The sequence below is a fragment of the Cyprinodon variegatus genome, unplaced genomic scaffold (assembly GCF_000732505.1).
Source record: "Cyprinodon variegatus isolate N-32 unplaced genomic scaffold, C_variegatus-1.0 Scaffold55, whole genome shotgun sequence".
Lineage (NCBI taxonomy): Eukaryota > Metazoa > Chordata > Actinopteri > Cyprinodontiformes > Cyprinodontidae > Cyprinodon > Cyprinodon variegatus.
The window spans coordinates 1,727,636-1,745,998 of NW_015150508.1; the positions used below are offsets into that span (position 1 = coordinate 1,727,636).

An 18,363-nucleotide genomic window follows, 5' to 3' on the forward strand; every position below is an offset into this window, starting at 1 on the left:
ACAAGCCAGCAATCATTAGCCAGCAAGTGGGTCCGGATCCGGACTGCAGTCCGCAAATCTGTGACCTCTTATCTAAACCAAAGACCAGCTGACAGTTTGCTACAAACTCCAGCCATTGCGTCAAAATGTGCTACAGTCTGTAGAAAGTGTGAAGGCAAAGCTAAGAGGGCTGAAGGAATATATTATGGCTTTTAGTTGACATTGTGAAACTTTAATTGAACACAGTTTTAGTTCACTGCTGAGTTAATAGGGAGTTCTTGTGGGCTGATGAAAAGCACAATACACTACAAAGTTTTTAATAAATCTTTATTCATTCCTCATATGATGCTGTAGCCATGTTTCATGTAATTAAAGAGAAAACAGGAACAGTTTGGCTAAGTAGACATCAGATGTTACATAGTGCTAATGTCAAAGAAAATACCATATGTAATATAAAAATCACAGAACATTTAAAAGTCAAATACATTTAGGATTTATTTGTGGAAAATGCTGAAGGTTCGGCAGACATAATTTTGAGTTATTAGGAATAAAAGATTGGGCATATATGTGACAACATGCAGAACTAAAGCCCAAAAAACAAAATGTTGAAGAATTATGTTTCTATAAATACACTTCTTAAGGCCTCACAGACTGAATCTGTAAGATTAAAAGAGCCCAGAATGAGTAAAGAACAGCATTTAATAATGTTGTTTTAATTATAAGCCACTTTTTAAGATTGCATGATAGTTATAGAAAATCAGTTACTAGCGTAGAATATAGAAATTGTTACACTTCATGGCTGATCATCTGACAAAGGCACACATGACTGAGCCCAAAATGCTTTATTTTCTGTAGCAATTTTAAAATTTATTGATTTTTACACTTAAAGCTCAAACTACTGTACCTCTAAGGTGACCCCATGCTGTCCAGGAGGTGTAGAAGGAGGTTTACGATTGCTGCTGCATCAGTCAAGACTTCAGTCTGAGGCACAAAACACAGTTGCAGTCTACGCTTAAAAACATCTTTAACATCTGTCTGAAAGGCTTTTACCTTTTCCTTCTTTTGGATCTGAGCCCTCCATTGCTGTATTATTGCCTGGTGCAACTCCTGTCACGTCTTTTTCACAGAAAAGATTGAGAATAGTCTGGAGTCCTGCAGTCGAGTCGACCTTCATGCCAGCTTCAGGATTGCAGGAAGACAAGAAGAGACACAGATGCACATTACAGTTTGTTACAAAGATTATGCACGTATAAAAACAATTAAAGGCTGCTTTAAGGTTATCTTTACGCGGAAAGACTGCAAGGGGGATGCTGCAGGTAGCAGAGGAGACACTGTTGCTTGATGTGCAGATGTAGTATCCTGAGGTCTCCCTGGAGATGTCATAAAGACGAAGGACGCCTCCGTCTGGAAATAAAGACTAGATGTATATTTTGTGTATATTTACTTTTTTAAAAAAAAATCTTTCTTGTTTTTCTTTTATGCAAAACTAATCTGTTGATGCAAAAGAACACAAATAAAAAAATGCATTTTTTTGTGAAAATTCCATTTGTCCATGTTCATGAGTCTCTCTCCTTTAATAGTTTGAGAGTTTTTTTGTCGATATTCATGCAAAAATATCAATGACATCATATAAATTAGTGAATACATCCAATTGTAATTTCTCTTATAAATTGTTTATTAGGGTCAGTGTTATAATTAATTGTTAACAGAATTTACCTCTGTGCATAAAGAGAAGTAAAAATTCATCCAACTAGCAGAATATATCCCGGTATTGTACGAGTGCAAGGAACTCAAAATATAATAATATACTCAGTAATGGATCATGGCATGTTTTTGCTGTGATAATATTGTGAAGATGAGTGGGATTGGATATGCTGTGCAGCAATATATACACAGTGTGCTCCAGAAAGCTACAGAGCTTTATCCATCAGCTCACCTTGAAATCTTTATGAAACTATTGATGCTCTCCATACAGAGAACATATGAACTGGTGTAAAACACATTTGCTCAGAGACTATTCTTATTGTATTGCAGCATTATGATCATTACAAACAGTGCTAAAAAGTTGTCATAATATATCATTTAAAAAATTGGAATAAAGTGTTCAGCACATTGCAATACAAACAGTAACCAAATAGCATCTTTGGACGTTGGACCCTGACTCATCGATTAGGAGTGAAAATTTCACAAGAAAGAAAACATTTCACAAAAGTTCAATAATAAACCAATTTGGGTAGAATGTATATTTCTTTCTAACATCTTCATCTTTGTTTTACAAACATTTAAAAGGTAATGCTTAATCTTTTTGTAGCGTTATTGAGACATAAATACCACACTTACTGTCAGTGGTTCTTGGCCATGGAGCACGAAGTGCGTTCCTCACATCACGACTCTCCCATTTGTAAGTAAGAGGAGGAGACCCTTCCTCAGAGTAACAGGTGATGTTGATGTTTTGGCCGTATTCTGCTTTACCTTGTACCCTACAGATGGGGGGAGATGGAGCCACTTGGAAAAAAGAAGGGAGAAATAAAGAGGATGTTGTGATTGTTATTATTTAGAAAAATTATATATATATATATACATATATATACACACACACACACACACACAAGATTTTAGATAAAAACATACACTTTGTGTTTGGTTAACAATGACCCAAAAAAACCACAGTTAACCATTACCTAGAACAGTCAAACGTGTTGCATCAATTGATTGTCCCTCATCATCTGAGGGGATCTGAACTTCACAGTCAAATTCCTTGTTGTCGTCTAGTGTGATGGAGGAAAGCTTAAGGTCAGCCTTCCCAGAAGCGCCATTAACTTTAACATCTACAGCCACCCGTCCTTCATATTTTCTCTTGATGTCTGTGACTCCAGCAGGATGATAGTAGGTAAGTATCAGGTTCTGTTGAGATTGAGAGCATTAGAGAAACATGTCTGTTCATTCAGCTGAAAAAAAAGGCATGAAGATACTAACATCTGCATCAGTTTCTGGACCGTCAGCAGACCAAGAGATTATGGCCAGGTCTATTTTGGATAGAGTACTTTGAAATGTGCAAGGAAGTGTGATGTTGTCTCCTCGGGCAAACTTATACACATCCCGAGGAATATCAACTCTGATGGCAGCCACCCTTGACCATACTGTTTGGGGAAAATAAAAACAAAACATCCTGATTTTAACAATTAGCAAACTGAAGTCATATTTCAAATTTTCACTTTTTCTGTATTGAGTATATAGTGTTTTTTTTTTTTTTTTTTATCTCATATTCATCCTTAAACCATTTGTGGAAAATTAAAAACCAAAAGCTTCTTAACCAAATAAAGCTGTCACTGCTATTGTGCCATCTTGCTTCCCTCTGGTTTCATTAAGAAATATCAGAGTTTAAAGGGAAGCTTACCACTGTCTGTAACATAACATTCGAGTGTCATCAGTCAGCACGCATAAATCAGTACATTATTTAGACTTTGATTAAATGTCACAACTCCCCTTGCCAAATTCTACCCATAAAAAGCAAGCTGATACCTGTTTTCTCTATATCTGGTAATCATTTGACAATTTCTAAAAAAATTATTTCAAAAATGAATTAAAAAAAGAATAAAAAGCTTACAGTAATTACTGTAATTTATAGATTTTGACAAAAATACCTTTTTCCACTTTGCAAACAGATGATAAAAGCTATCTTAAGTTGCTGCCCTAAAACCAAACAAGCAGTAATTTCCCTGAACAATATTTTTCTGCTGGATTATACCCATAGAGTGATATAATGCAAATTAAACTATTTTTAGTAGAAGAACTCACCCATACAAAGCAGAACTAACACAAAAGTCTTCCCCTCCATGGCAAAGGTTCTGATTTGACCAAACTGTCAAGTTTGCACACTGTCTCTATTTTTCTCTCTCTGCAGGTTTTGCTCCACCCCTTTTTCTTTCCTTTCCCCAGCTTCATGCTTCTTCACTGCATTTGGTCATAGTTTTGGGGGGAAAACTACAGGAAAACATCTGCTGCTGTTCCTCCTTAAAATTCTTTTGAGTATTAAACCATAGTTTTTGCCATCCAAATTGTAAATCATTAAAAACCCCTTCTGTTTGCAACTTCAACAGGCCCTTAGTTTCAATGCTTAGCTTGGTTTTAAGACTTCTGAAACATCTGATTTATATACTGACAATGTTACGGTGGGGGATTTTAACATTCATCTTGACCATAAAGGTGATAGTTTAAATGTACCCCTTAATGTTGTTTTAGAGTTGATTTGTTTTGTTTCTTTCAAAATGTTCATAGACCCATGTATTTTTATCTTCATACCTTGGACCTTGTGCTGACATATGGTATCAATTTATAAGAACATAAGGTAGTTCCTCACAATCCTGCCCTATCTGACCACTTTTAGTGACCTTCAAACTTAGTTTAAAAATTTATGATTTTGTGGTTACTTTTTCTCTGTGCACTGCTTTAGACAACATAGCCCCTTGAAAAGGAAGCATTTAATAAATAGGAAGCTGACTCCCTGGATTACCTCAGAACTGCATATTTTGAAGTGCAATACTAGGAAAATGGAGAGGAAATGGCGCTCTCCGTCTATAGCAATCCTACTTAATACTCAATTTCATTTAATAGAGCTGCCAAACTTGTTTTTCATAAATTCTTGAAAAATAAAATTGATTCTATAAAAAATAAGATAGTTGGCACCCCTCTAAATATGACTTATCATATAAATTATATGTAATTAAAAATATATAATTAATATAATTAAACATATAAATTATTCTGAAAGCCGAGGCAGAACTGCAGGTAACTATAGAACCTGAACTGTTTTGGACTGTTTGGATCCAGATAAGGTTTCAGAGTGGGCAAAAACATTGTCTCCATCTAAGTCCTCAACTTGTTTGTTAAATCCAGTTCTAATAATTTATTAGAATTATCATAGATTTTGATTAATCTATCCATAATACAGGGATATGTATCACAGGCTTCTAAGGTATACTTTTACTTAAAGAGTCTCCTTTTTTCTGGTTTAATTGTTCTCTGTTATGCAATTTCTCACAATATTTCCAACTGCTCTTCTGCCTTGTGAAGCTTTTGGAGCTTTTGAAAAAGTTTCCTTAATGTGTTGCATGTAATAATAAAAAAAAAAAAGTCTGTTATTAGTACCACATGTTGGACACTGAATAGTGTGAAGACATTCAATTTCTGTACTCATCAGTTTTAAGCTGGGAAGGATGCATCTGATCTGATGGTTCAAATATTCTCTAATCTATGCCTTTGGATTTCCTGTGACTCCTGCTGCCTAAGGTTTTAGCTGATTTTAAGCATGTTTTAAAATCTTGCACTAATTTAATATGGAATAAACATAGCTTGTATCGGAGTTTGTGATAAAGGTTAATTGAGCTTGTTTTCACTTTTTCTGTTTGTGTGGAAACCCTCACAGCATATTACTTTGGTATTTACATGACATTTCATACTTGAAGATGAACTTTCCCTTTGTAAAATTAATTCCTTTCATTTTATTTGTGCAAAGCATGATTATAATGGTAATAAATATTCAGACTAGAGTGTGTTTTTTCTCTCTCCAGTTTTCAGTTGTAGATTTTTAAATGCTTGTGCACAGCAAATACTGTAGAAGTCTCTTGCTTTCTCTGCCTTATTATTTAATCCCAACATGATTATAAGCCCCACTTTACTTTTTATGAGCCTTTTCAAGCACTTACAGCAAACATAGGTGTCAACCAGCTCTCCGTGAGCCAAATCAATAATTCTAGATTAAAGATGTTCTTTTTTCAAGTGGCATTACCTTCCTACTACTCTAAATCACCGTTTTGTGTTTATACCCAAGCACTTTCCATTACATTGACGTTTTGCTGCAAATGTAAAAGTTGTTTCATGGATTATTTTTCTCGTTCGCTCCCTGCTGTTTGCCCCTTCTCATCTATTACACCCATGGAGAACCTTTTTTCTGCAGACACTAAGACTCTGTTCAGATTTAACACTGTCAAGAAACATGTAGAGCCATTGCCCTCTGCAAAAGCCTGTAATCTTCCATCTAATTATGGAGGAGTAACAACAGCACTGACAGTTTCAAAAGATGGTGATCAACGTTTCAAATGATGAACTCACCTATTGAAGTATTCAGCAGGTATTTGCCATAAATGGATGGAAACTATTCTGTTTGAAAATGTTTTCAATAAATGATAAAGCGGTGCTATGAATGGAAGGAGACAGAAGAGAAAAAAAAAGAATACAAGAACAGCTGGTCACTTTATTAGGTACAGTTGTTCAGTGTATTGTTAATGAAAGTAGCAAAATCCCAAGGTAGCTACTAATTGCTTTTACGTATCCAGTTGTGAAGGAGTGGTTGAGTGTAAATGAAAAAAAGAATGACAAAGAAACAAGCAACAGGGGTGCTGGTTTTAAAAGATCCTTGGGCAAAAGAGGACAAAAAGGCTCAGAAAACCTGCAAAATATACAAGTGAGAGCACCTTGCACAAATAAATCAAAGATAAAATAAAAATCAAAACCCAAAAGAAAAAAAATATTTTACTTTCTTAATGTTGGTCTCAAAAGCAATATTTATTCAGATTAAACACTATTCATTTTACTTTTATATCATACAAGTTTATTCAAATGTGTAGAAAAATAGTAAATAGTAAAATAGTTGGAGATATATTTTAGATGAATGTCACAAAGTAAATTATAAAAAGCGACGAGACTTATATATATTTTTTAAAGTAAATTACATTTTTTTTAATTGAACCTAATTTGAATGTAATTGGTCTGACTTTGAGCGCACCGAGCTCAGACCTCATGCGCACACTTCTTAATGCGGTCACTGAGGTTTCTGAGCCTCTATTCTGAATTTCCAGTGAAAAGCAGTAACATTTCAAGCGCAGATTTCTTTTTATCTGTCATGCATCACAGCCTGTCGCTTTGACGCGTCGGGAGAGATGGAGCGTCTCATCCAAACGCATCGAGCAACATCACTTCTTCGCGCAGTTTTACTCGGATGATGTGGTACACCGGCGCGGCCATCGCCTCCATTTACGGAGCCATAATTGTTTTGGGACTAATAGGCAACATCACTCTCATCAGGACGCTTTGCTCGACCAAATCCATCCGCAACGTTCCCAACTTGTTCATGTCGAGCCTTGCGCTTGGGGATGTTTTGCTGCTGGTGACCTGCGCCCCGGTGGATGCCAGCCGCTTCCTGTCGGATGAGTGGCTGTTCGGTAGAGTTGGATGTAAAATCATCCCTTTCATTCAGCTCACCTCTGTTGGGGTGTCTGTGTTCACCCTCACAGCCCTCTCTGCTGACAGGTAGGCTGCTGTTACACGTGTAATATTGACCGCATCTAAGTAAAGTTGGCAATCTGTGTGAGAAAATATTTGGAGAGGTGATTTTTTTCACAAGACACAAAATTATCTTATTAAGACTCATCTTTACCTCTAAAGTATAGCCTAAAGCAATTAGGCTTCTCATTAAATTCAGTAAAAACTATTTAAAAGCTGATTGTTAACAAGAATCAGCTTGAAGAATATATTTTGCAGGGGCGTAGCCAGAAAATCTTCACAAGGGTGGCCAGGCAATAACCAATGTACACTGAGGGGTGACCGAAAGTGGATAGGAGCCAGAACCACAGGGTTACGCTACACTGTTCCAACAGGAGAATTAATCAGCACAACATCCATATTTTCTAAATAAAGAAAAAAAAATCCTTTTCTACACCCTTTGCAAAGAAATAGATGAATATATTTAAACATCTTCCTAGATAAAAGGTATAGTGGATACAATTCTTTATTTTTGAGTTTGAACATCTTTTCCTTTGTTATTAGATAGTTTTATCAATAATCATTCTGCAAAAAAATTATATTTACAGGTACTTATATCTATAAATTGTTTATTTAATAGGTTTTTATTAAAATAGTTATTTATGATTTCACTGAATACTCCAATATGACTTGCAGAGACAAATAATTTTCTCTTTACCCCATATAACACAAAATCTAGTTCTGAAAAGAGCAGGAATTCTGTACTTGTCATCTTTAATGTTAGTATATTGATGTGCATTATTAACCACAATGTTTTTGTAAATGTTAATATATGAAAAATTTAAATGTTTTGAATATTCCACTTGAGAGTATTACTGCTGCCTCTATCTGTATTACAGGTAAAAGATATTGTAGGGGTGGCCACAGGGGTGGCCAATGATTGGCCCCCCATCTAGCTCCACCCCTGTCAAGCAGTTGGAAAATGTCTATAAACATTAGCGATGATCATTGTTAATTAAAGAAAATAACCCTGTGACTATATATAAATAAATAGCCAGAGAACATCATTCTTTGAATTATGCAACTTTGTCTCCTTTTTCCAGGCATCTGAAAGAAGCTTTCATAAACAATTTAAAGGTCTATTTAAACATTTCAGTGCTAAGGACAGGTAAAGGAACATATTGATTAGATTTAATGCTGAATTTTTTTGTTTGTTTGTTTTTCTTCTTAAGCTTCACATGTGGTCCAGTAGATGATCTCATAAAATTCATGCTTCAGGTTTTTGTGTATTTAGGTACATATAAAATAACCTAAAAACCTTTGCGATCAAGAAAATACACTGAAGTTCATAAGGATATATTAAAAGCTTTTTTTCTATTTTGTTGGGAAATTACAAGAAGCTGTAGGTACATCTTTTTAGATCTGGTCATTTAGACCTTGTGAATATTTTCTGATTAAAATATAGATAACTAAACATTAATATCAACTATTTTGAGACATGAAAATCAGCATATCTTTCCTATTATTGTTTTGGAAGAGGTTTTATTAGAATAGAATAGAATAGAATAGAATAGAATAGAATAGAATAGAATAGAATAGAAAATCCCTTTATTGTCACACAATGGGGAAATTCTGTTGTTTACAGTAGCAAAGAGATTATATAAAAAATGGTCATACAAATGTGGACCTTAGAATAAGATAATAAATAACTAATATACAGCTATGGAAATTTTTACAGTAATAGATATTTCAAGTGAAGCTGTGTGTACATCTTCCCTCTGTTTACTCAGTATTTTTTAGATTTGGTAATTTAGTTCTTGTGATTATTTTCTGATTAAAATTATTGATAACTAAAAATTAATATCAAACTGTTTTTTGTTTTTTACAGAAACAATGAACTATTATGAGACAGGAAAATCAGCTTATCTTTCTTATTATTGATTTGGAAGGAGGTTTTATTATAGAATAGAATAGAAAAATCCCGTTATTGTCCCACAATGATGAAATTCCGGTGTTTACAGCAGCAAAACATTACAGAAAACATGTTCACACAAAGGTGGACCTTACTGTAGAAAAATGTATAAGAATACAGAATAAATAACCAATATACTTCTATGGAGATTTTCACAGTAATGGATATTTAAAAATAGCGGCAACATCAGAGATGTGCAAAATGACAGCAGCATGTTATTTAACTGATTAAGGCAGAAACTGTGCAAAATAAGCATGAATGTAACAACTTATTGAGAATGTTGGGAACAGTGGTGGTTATAGAGTCTTACAGCTGCAAGGAGGAAGGATCTGTGATAACGCTCCCCGGTGCATTTAGGGTGCAATTATGCTCTAATGTCAATTCTGAACCTTTTACTTTCCCATACACATAAGTCTGCTTGGTCCATGATGAGGCATGGTGGGTTCCTGGGTAGTTTTGTCTAATGCTGTCGGGAGGTTGCTGATTCTCTGACCTTCTTTGGGCTGTAAACCCCCCATCAAAGGTGATATCAAGAGATGCCTACATCAGGCATCCGCAAACTCAGTCCTCGAGGCCCGCTGTCCTGCAGGTTTTAGGGGTTTCCCTGCTTTAGCACAGCTGATTATAATGATTGCAGCAAAGCCAAAGCCTGTTAATCAGCTTTCAATTAAGCAGGACCGAGTTTGGGGATGCCTGGCCTACATGGTGTTTTGACAACGTAGGCAGGCTATTACCATTTTCCGAAAACACTTACAACTACATAATAAATAATTACAATTGTCTTATACAAAAAGATAAACATTGACTGGGAAAAAAAAATCCCAGGCTTGTTATTTTTAACTGGTAACATTTTAAAGATCTGATGATGACATATCTCATGTTTATTTTCTCTCTCTTCTTATTTCATTATCCTTCATATTCAGGTCTTAAAGATTCAAATGAGGAAATAAATTTGATACAAATACTCTGAAGGGTTTTCACCTTTCTTGAGCCAAACTTATCAAATTCCTTTTTTCAACAGGCCAAGGTGTTCATGCCACTCCAGCACAAGTACAGACACTGAGCTTTGTAAATGTCAGCCAATTAAGTATTTGGCCTCATGACCTTGTCAGGACCACAAATTGTCCAGAAATACCCTACTTCCACTCCCCGATGAAAGCTTGGAGACTTCTGTCATAACAGATGTCTGGCCAAGCTTTAATTATTGTTCTAGTTACAAATAAGACCTTATCATAACATAATTCTCCAATAAAATTGAAAATCTATATCTCTCTTTGGGGCTTTATTACACATCACATTGTTGTGCTGACATAAAATAAAACGTTGTGAAACCAAAGAGTGACAGCTCAGCTATTGCTTACATAAAGGAGTGTTTGCTGGCATAAAATGTTCCCCACTGTTATATCTACTCAGCTGCATGGCTTTATCATTAAATCCTCTGGTGGATTAAAGACACAACAACAAGTGGACTTTATTCTATTCCTTGAATTCAGACAGTACTTAGTGTAGATAAAACAAGCCTTTATAAAAGGCGTTGGTTGTATTTGCTTCAAAAATTCTCGGGGTGTTAAAAAAAAAGACTATTCTTTCAAATTAAATTGCCAATTTGTAAAATGTAGAAAACGTGAGATGTAAGTTCTGTCACACAAATCAAGGAACGTGGGGTACAATATTTGAGTAAATTTAACCACTTACTGAATTAAACTGGGCCCTTTAAATGTTCAACCAAGCCTGCTAACATCTGATACTTATTTTGCCAGGACAAAGAAGAGTGTATGTTCAATTTAACCTCTCTGAAATTTTCTAATCTTTTTTTTTTGTTCTTCAGGTACCGGGCCATTGTGAAACCTCTAGATCTCCAAACAGCGACCACCACTACAAGCATTGTCCTGCGAGCAGCATTCATCTGGGTCTTCTCCCTGATTTTGGCAATCCCAGAGGCGGTGTACTCTGACCTCCACACCTTCAATGTGACCTTTAATGAGAGCTTTGTTACTTGTGCCCCTTATCCCCACACTGGGAAACTGCACCCACAGATCCACTCCATGGCCTCCTTCCTCATTTTCTATGTCATCCCCCTATTGGTGATAAGCATGTACTACACCTTCATTGCCCGCAGCCTTTTTAAGAGTGCGTCTGACCTGCCCATGGAAGGGAATGTACATGCAAGACGACAGGCTAGTATTTTGCAATAAAATTACTTTAATTATACCAATAGTTTCCAACTTACTGAAAATACAAAAGTTTATTAACTTAGTTTTCTTCTCTTCTTTGGCCATTGAAAACAGATGTTATATCCAGCCTTTATATCAGAAAGCAATAATGAATAATAATAATAATTGAACTTTATGGATCTCACACTGGAGAAATTTACCTCTGCATTTAACCCATCCCCTTGGGGAGCAGCGGGTTGCCATTGTGCGGCACCCCGGAAGCAGTGTGGGGGTTAAGCGTCTTTCTCAGGGACCCACAGTACAGGCTGTGAGGATTGAAACCGCATAATGGCAACCTTCGCAGAGTACAAGCACACTGCTCTAACCACTAGGCCACGCTCCCCCATCACCCCATGGATTGAAGTATTTAAATTAACATAATCTACGCTGTGTTGAGTTTCAAAAATTTGAATATGACCTCAGGGAGCTGTGTTTGAAAAAGAAAAACAGTTGTTCGATCTTGGTTTTGAGACATTTGTTTTAAACGTTTATTATTCTCTGATAACATTTTGAAGTATTTTTGTGTTATCAACAGGTGGAATCCAGAAAACGTTTGGCCAAAACAGTTCTGGTGTTTGTTGGTCTCTTTGCAGTGTGCTGGCTGCCCAGTCACATCATCTACTTGTACCGCTCCTATCACTATTCCCAGGTAACCCAAAACAACATGTCATTGTTTTTTTCTAATAGAATACAAAACCTCCTGTTGACACGTTTTTACAGTTTTTATCCAGTTTTACATTTTTGGGGGCAAAGGGGTTTGTCCAAAAGCGCCTTACAGTCTTCAAATTAAAGATGAATAATTTACCAAAATATTTAATATATACTATAATGTATCTTGTAGAATATATAATATAAAAATAAGAAGACTTAGATAGACTTCTTGCGGCAATTAGTGGGCAACTTTTTCCAAATGTTGACGCTTACACATTGCAGACTGAAAGGAAACTTGAAAGTTGAGGCATTACTATTTTTAAAAAAATTATGAATTAGAATTAAGAAAAGTGTGTGAAATTTGAGAAAGGAATGATGGGGAAGATGATGTTAGTAGTTGAGATGGGAAGATTTCAGAGTCAGAGAGAAAGAGAAGAAAATGCAGAGGAAGCTGAAAAAAGAGAAATGTAAGACAACTAATCTAATTGGACAACCTGAAATGTATTTATTCTCAGTATAGATTTAAATGTAGAGATTTTAGATGTGATTCCTTTTTTTGAGATGTTTCCAGCTGGCCACAACAATCGTTCACCTAATCTCTCCTAAAAGTGTTGATTAAAATCAGTCCTTTACGATAATATCGGTTCCTTGTCTGATTTTGTTTTCTGTGTTTATTTATTTTGTGAAACATTTGTTTTTCTCTGTCTTTATTTCTTAGAGAAGAAAATAACACGTTAAAATGTTTTTAAATGCTTTTGTTTTCTTGATGACATTAACATATAAGATATGTTATATATCTAAATATTTCTGAAGTATTTTGATTAGGAGGTCCAGCTCTGCAACCTTGCCAAGAAATTTTGTGCGACTCTTGTTTCCCCATGAAAAATTTTCTAGTTCTGCACCTTAAGCTATACTACTGTAAAAAAAGAAATAAATAAAAGCAGTCAAAAAATCTCTTTATGTATTGCAGACATTAGGAAATGTATGTATATCTATCCGTCCGTCTGTCTGTCCGTATATAGCTACCACTATAAGGCTGCTGTCTGCTATTACAACAGTTAAATAAACAACAGACTAGACCCTCTCAAGCGATAAAAAACAACATCTGATTTAATTTGTGCTTTTTCAGGTATTTTTGGGGACTTTGTTATAACCAGCTAACAGGTGAAGACTATTTTCACAGGTTCATCAATTAGTCAAGAAAGATTTTCATTTATACTCCTATTTATTATTTGTACATTTTAAATACCCTCAGTAAAAAAAATTATAGTCCTTATCTGCCTCCATAGTTTTGACATATGTTCTTTCTTTAAACCAAAATCGGGCGCTGTCAAAAGATCATTTTTTCCTGATCCTTCCTGAGTAAAACATATTGTATGACTTAGATCACAGCTATTTAGTATTTTAGCATTATTATTGTTGGTAAGGATTGTTACTTATAAAGTTTAGCCTTTTGTGGTTTTAAATTGAGAATTTTCAGTTTTCTAAGATTTTCAGTTCTCCTAAAATGAAGGTCTGACTACAGTCAATGTTAGTTCTTTTTTACAGCTGACCTCAGAATTAAGATAAAGGCAACAAGAAAAATGTGTACTTTCTATAAGCATAAAGTCGTTTATAAAGTATTATTATATTATAATGTATATATTATCCTACCACACAAGCCTATTAAAGCTCATCTCTTTCAGTCAGGTTGTTTGGTTAGCCTTTTTCCCTTAAATAGAATCAGAACATAATTATTTGCATTTATTCCAGCCAATATATACATTTAACTTGTTAGGAAACATTCATATGTGACAAAAAAGAAGAGATCCTTATGGAAAGTTTTTTTTTTTTTTGCAGCACTGCAAATGTGTATAATCAGCTTTCTCTCTATTCTATCTCTCTCACAGGTAGACATCTCTCTGGGTCACTTCATTTGCAGCGTTATTGCTCGGATTCTGGCCTTCACCAACTCTTGCATCAACCCCTTTGCCCTTTACCTGCTAAGCAAAAGCTTCAAGAAGCAGTTCAACCAACAGCTCTTATGCTGCTGTCATTTCATGCTCAAACACTCCCAGCAAAGCCCAACTCATTATAACACACGCATGACTTCAATCCACAGCACGCACCATTCTGTGGCAAGTCTGACCATGATCAATGGTAGGCAGCTGTATCAGGAGGATTATGTGTAAGAGTTTTATCTATCTATCTATCTATCTATCTATCTATCTATCTATATATATATATATATATATATATATATATATATATATATATATATATATAGTGTTTGCGATCTTGCATGTTTCTTTTTTCTTATTTGTTATGCTTTGAGTAGGTATGATATGTCTATATTTTATATAAGTGTGATTTTGAAAAATTTATTTAAGCAATTGTCAATTTCTGCTTCAATAATTTCATTATTAATTGGATTGTTTTTATTATCTGTTGTTCTGTGTTAAACAAACATCATAAAACAATTAAAGAAGGAGACTTCTTTGGTTTCGTTGCATCAGGTTGCTACAGTCTAAATATTTTTAATATATTGTACAAAGATGTTGAAGTAAAACAAGAGAAAGTATCAAGTTGTAGCTCTGGATATTTACCAACATCAATACTGACCCAATATATCGGCACAAATCATACATGCTTTTGTTATCCATTTTGTGGTTTGGTATATTAGAAAATGCATGATCAAACTATATTGCTCAACCAAAGAACACTAGTCAACAACAATAGTTATGAGAACAACTGACCCAAAACCCTAGTTTTGTGACTGATATTGGATCTAGTATCCCACAATATAGTATGTATATCTATTATGTGTAGCTCAACTACATAAGTATGAGGGACAAACAAAAGTAATATGTGCCGGCTATGGATAAAAATGTGTGTTTCGTACATACATTGTCTTTTTGTAATATTTTATCACCATTATGAGTCCAATAACACACAAGTATAACAAATACAATACACACACTAATGTAGTAATCAACATTTAGCATACATAGGCCATGACCTTCAGCATGTACTTAAGCAGTTCACAGGAATGTGTAACATAGCCAGCATGATTTTCAGCTTCTCTAGGTCTAAGAGGATAAATCTAAACTGGAAAAAAGATGCTGTCTTGTTCATAAGCAAAACAGGATGGAACAGAAAATGGATTGATATATTTGGGCCGCAGGTATACAGACATCTCCACAGTTTATTGTTGTTAAGAAGGACCTAAGCATTCTAACTCTCAAATATGGTCATGGGATATAGCCCAAGAACAGAAAGTTAACAGTTAATCCAGGATTCAAGCAACTACGATGGGCTTTCTCAAAATAAAGGTCAGGCTCAGTCTTTTGTATCCGCTCTGGCTACGTAATAATAGACATACTTCTCTGCTTTAAAGGTCTTCAGTTGATTAAAGTGTTTTATAGATTTTTTGTTAATCGTTGTTGTCTTTTGTGGCACAAGGCAAATGGCTTCTTTTGGTCGGGCACAAAATTAACAAAAATATCAAAAGTAGAAAGTGCTGAAAGGTAAGAGGAATGATCTGCTGCAAACTCTTCAGAGGAGTGGATAAATGAAGAACTTATAGATGAAGATTAGATATCTGTGGTTATAAATAAATGGTGGTTAAACAATGCAAGGCCAGAACTTAATGACAATTTGCGCGATCACAATTTAGATTTAAGAAAAAAAAATAACACTCTTTGAAATACTTTTATTTGACCATATATGTTTGTTTTAAGAAAGGGGCAAATATAAATATATATAAAAATATATATATAAAAGAATACAACAAAAATAGTGGGGTTGTGCATAAAGCCCATCTGTAGAAGAATTTGTCTACTTCCTGCTAATGGTACATTCTCCCAAAGTGACAAAAATACTGATCGAAACAGCTCACATCAAAGGTGTTCAGAAACCCCCAAAACTTCTAAAAACTATACAACAGTGCAAAACAAACAAAAGCTAAACATAATTTATGCAACATCAAACAAAACATGTCTTTTATTCTTAATTCCTGCATGTTGCACAGGGCAGCTGACTCTCAAAGCTGTATTTTCAGCTCACTGAAAGACCACTTCTAGCAGCATTTGCTGCCAGGTGACTCGTTATTAATGCTAATGAATGGTGTTTTATATGATGATCCTTAGCCATTATGACAAGGTTTCAGTTGCACATTAAGATATTCTTAGTTGTTTTAAAATAACTATAAATGCTTCCTATTAGCAACAGTTTATTCATTTTCCAAACAAACATCCTCAATACCTAAGTTAAACGCATTACAACTACATAGATTCTATTTTATTTCGTAACCTATAAGAAATTAAACATTTAATACATATGTGTACATTTTTCCCCATGGTAATATATCATCTTTAGGCTTTGTCTTTAAAATACTATAGACTAAATTTTCATTGTTAAGTTATTCTGTAGTTTCATCTCACCTCTGTCTCATCATCATCTTGTTCACCACCTCCAGCATCATTAGGCTTATCAGAGGGGTCCTGCAGCGGCGGTGATATCCGCCTGAATGACAAGTCTCCTGTTGACTCACTTTCTCCATGGCTTGGTTGCTTTTTGTCATTTTTCATGTTGGGTTTCTGACTATTTTAGAAATGTTTAAGTTAATAAAGACCTTCGGGTGTATCACACTTTATGCATGAATCTCACCAGGCGATGTGTCTTTTTTAGGGAATAAATAGATAACCTTTTTGACTGGTTCATGGCAAAAGATTCACAGTACTGTCAATTAAAGAGGCTCACTGGCTCAAAAGGGACACTTTGTTCCACAGTTTTAACCCTGTGTGAGTGTCACTATGTCAGATATGTGACTAAAACTATGAACATTTTTTCAGCAAACATTAAGCTGACTTAATTAATGTCCTCAGAGTGTTTTGTGCATTTTGCTTTGAATTTTCACACTGATATATTATCTTTTTAATGCTATGTCTAACAGCCAGACTTGTTTAAGGTTTTTCACTACTATATTTGATCCTATGCTTCCACTGCTTTTGTGATGTAAGCAAAACCTATTTCCGAAGACGTCGATTTACTTCTTCATCTTTCTGAAAGTTAGTAAGTATTAAGAGTTTAAACACTAAAATGTCCACAAAAACAATTTTGCTTTGAATTGTCATAATCAATAGAAACTGTTTTCTGCCTCTTTTATACACCATAACTGCTTCATGTTTAGAAATGAAAAAAGTAAAATGGTAAAAGCATATGGATATATACACAACAACACTGCACCTGTTTAACTTTAGTACACCATATATATGGTAGTGCTTACAAGGGCATGGTCACCATTTTTCTTCTCCTTTAAGGTCTTATTAGTTGTGGCATGAATAAAAAAGACCTCAAGATTTGTACTTAATTGTTAAAGGATACAAAAATCTTCTTAAACCTGGTTTTCTCTTCACTTTATCTTTACATGTTAACTCACTGCTGTGAAGATGTAAAAGGTTGCTTCAATTGCATGTTTCCTTGGACTTTGACCAAGGCCAGATTGTGGCCTTTAGTGACTTGGACTGAGAAAATAAGTCCTTTTCTCTTATGATCATTGTATAAAGAATAAATAATAGATAAAGAATAAATGGTTTAAAGACATTTTCTGCATTCAATGCCAGAGACTCCTCTTTCTCCTATCAAATGTTCAAAGGTGATCCTTGCTCCATTTTATTGAGGAGCTTTATATTTTGGTCTGAAATGAGAGTAAACAAATATAAAGGGTATAAAGTATGCTGCCTGAGGTCCTGACCTCCATCTTCCCAAAGGCTAGTGCTTATGCAGGCCCTCAGCTGTTTCTACTAAGAAATACATAGATCCCCAGTGTGGACCCATGCTGCAATTATACTTAGTGAAATGATGAAAAAACTATCAAGCAGTTTTATCCAATGTGTTCTAAAAGCAATTTAATAATAATATAGAATTATAGATTTAAAAAAAAAACAGATTCGAAAAGTTTAGGTTCTTAAATATTCATGTTTTTTTTTCTCATACCTCTAAAACAAACCCCACAAATGCATTATTTCTTCACATTTATAATATTGTCCCAATAAATATACCCATTATGTGTTACTAGAGGGTTTACCCATCTTTTACAGATTGTGTAAGGTATTAAGAAGCCCCTCAGGAACTTAAGTAAATAAAGACATGTTATCTCCATAACTCCTAGGAGATTTATCATCTGCATCTTCGCTTTCCAACAATGTTCTACTAGAGATCTGTTGACTTTACAGGCCGCTGGAGTTTGGTGAAGTCAGGCTTGATTTAAAGAAGGCTCAGTTTAATCTGAAAAACTCACATGAAGAG

The 18,363-nt window shown here is 34.8% G+C and overlaps 2 protein-coding genes across 2 annotated transcripts; one reads left to right on the forward strand and one right to left on the reverse strand.

Annotated features, from left to right (window-relative positions):
- Positions 1-445: 445 nt before the first annotated feature.
- LOC107082501 (cell surface A33 antigen-like) lies at positions 446-3,852 on the reverse strand. The gene is made up of 7 exons (XM_015371218.1): positions 3,778-3,852; positions 2,956-3,119; positions 2,661-2,883; positions 2,320-2,484; positions 1,267-1,383; positions 1,030-1,158; positions 446-960 (listed from the first exon to the last, which is right to left on the reverse strand). Exons 1-7 carry the CDS (start codon positions 3,815-3,817, stop codon positions 956-958), a joined length of 843 nt encoding a protein of 280 aa, XP_015226704.1. The 5' UTR covers positions 3,818-3,852; the 3' UTR covers positions 446-955.
- Positions 3,853-6,979: 3,127 nt separating this feature from the next.
- Positions 6,980-14,246, forward strand: grpr (gastrin releasing peptide receptor). Its single transcript, XM_015371243.1, has 4 exons — positions 6,980-7,287; positions 11,040-11,388; positions 11,960-12,073; positions 13,965-14,246. Exons 1-4 carry the CDS (start codon positions 6,980-6,982, stop codon positions 14,244-14,246), a joined length of 1,053 nt encoding a protein of 350 aa, XP_015226729.1.
- The last annotated feature ends 4,117 nt before the right edge of the window (positions 14,247-18,363 follow it).

Coding starts and splice junctions, on each gene's coding strand:
- LOC107082501 (XM_015371218.1), bottom strand. CDS start 3,817: ATGGAGGGGAAGACTTTTGTGTTAGTTCTGCTTTGTATGG. Junction 2,884..2,955: donor GTCCAGAAACTGATGCAGAT/GTTAGTATCTTC, acceptor CAATCTCAACAG/AACCTGATACTTACCTACTA. Junction 2,485..2,660: donor AACACGTTTGACTGTTCTAG/GTAATGGTTAAC, acceptor CTTTTTTCCAAG/TGGCTCCATCTCCCCCCATC.
- grpr (XM_015371243.1), top strand. CDS start 6,980: ATGTGGTACACCGGCGCGGCCATCGCCTCCATTTACGGAGCCATAATT. Junction 7,288..11,039: donor ACAGCCCTCTCTGCTGACAG/GTAGGCTGCTGT, acceptor TTTGTTCTTCAG/GTACCGGGCCATTGTGAAAC. Junction 11,389..11,959: donor ATGTACATGCAAGACGACAG/GCTAGTATTTTG, acceptor TGTTATCAACAG/GTGGAATCCAGAAAACGTTT.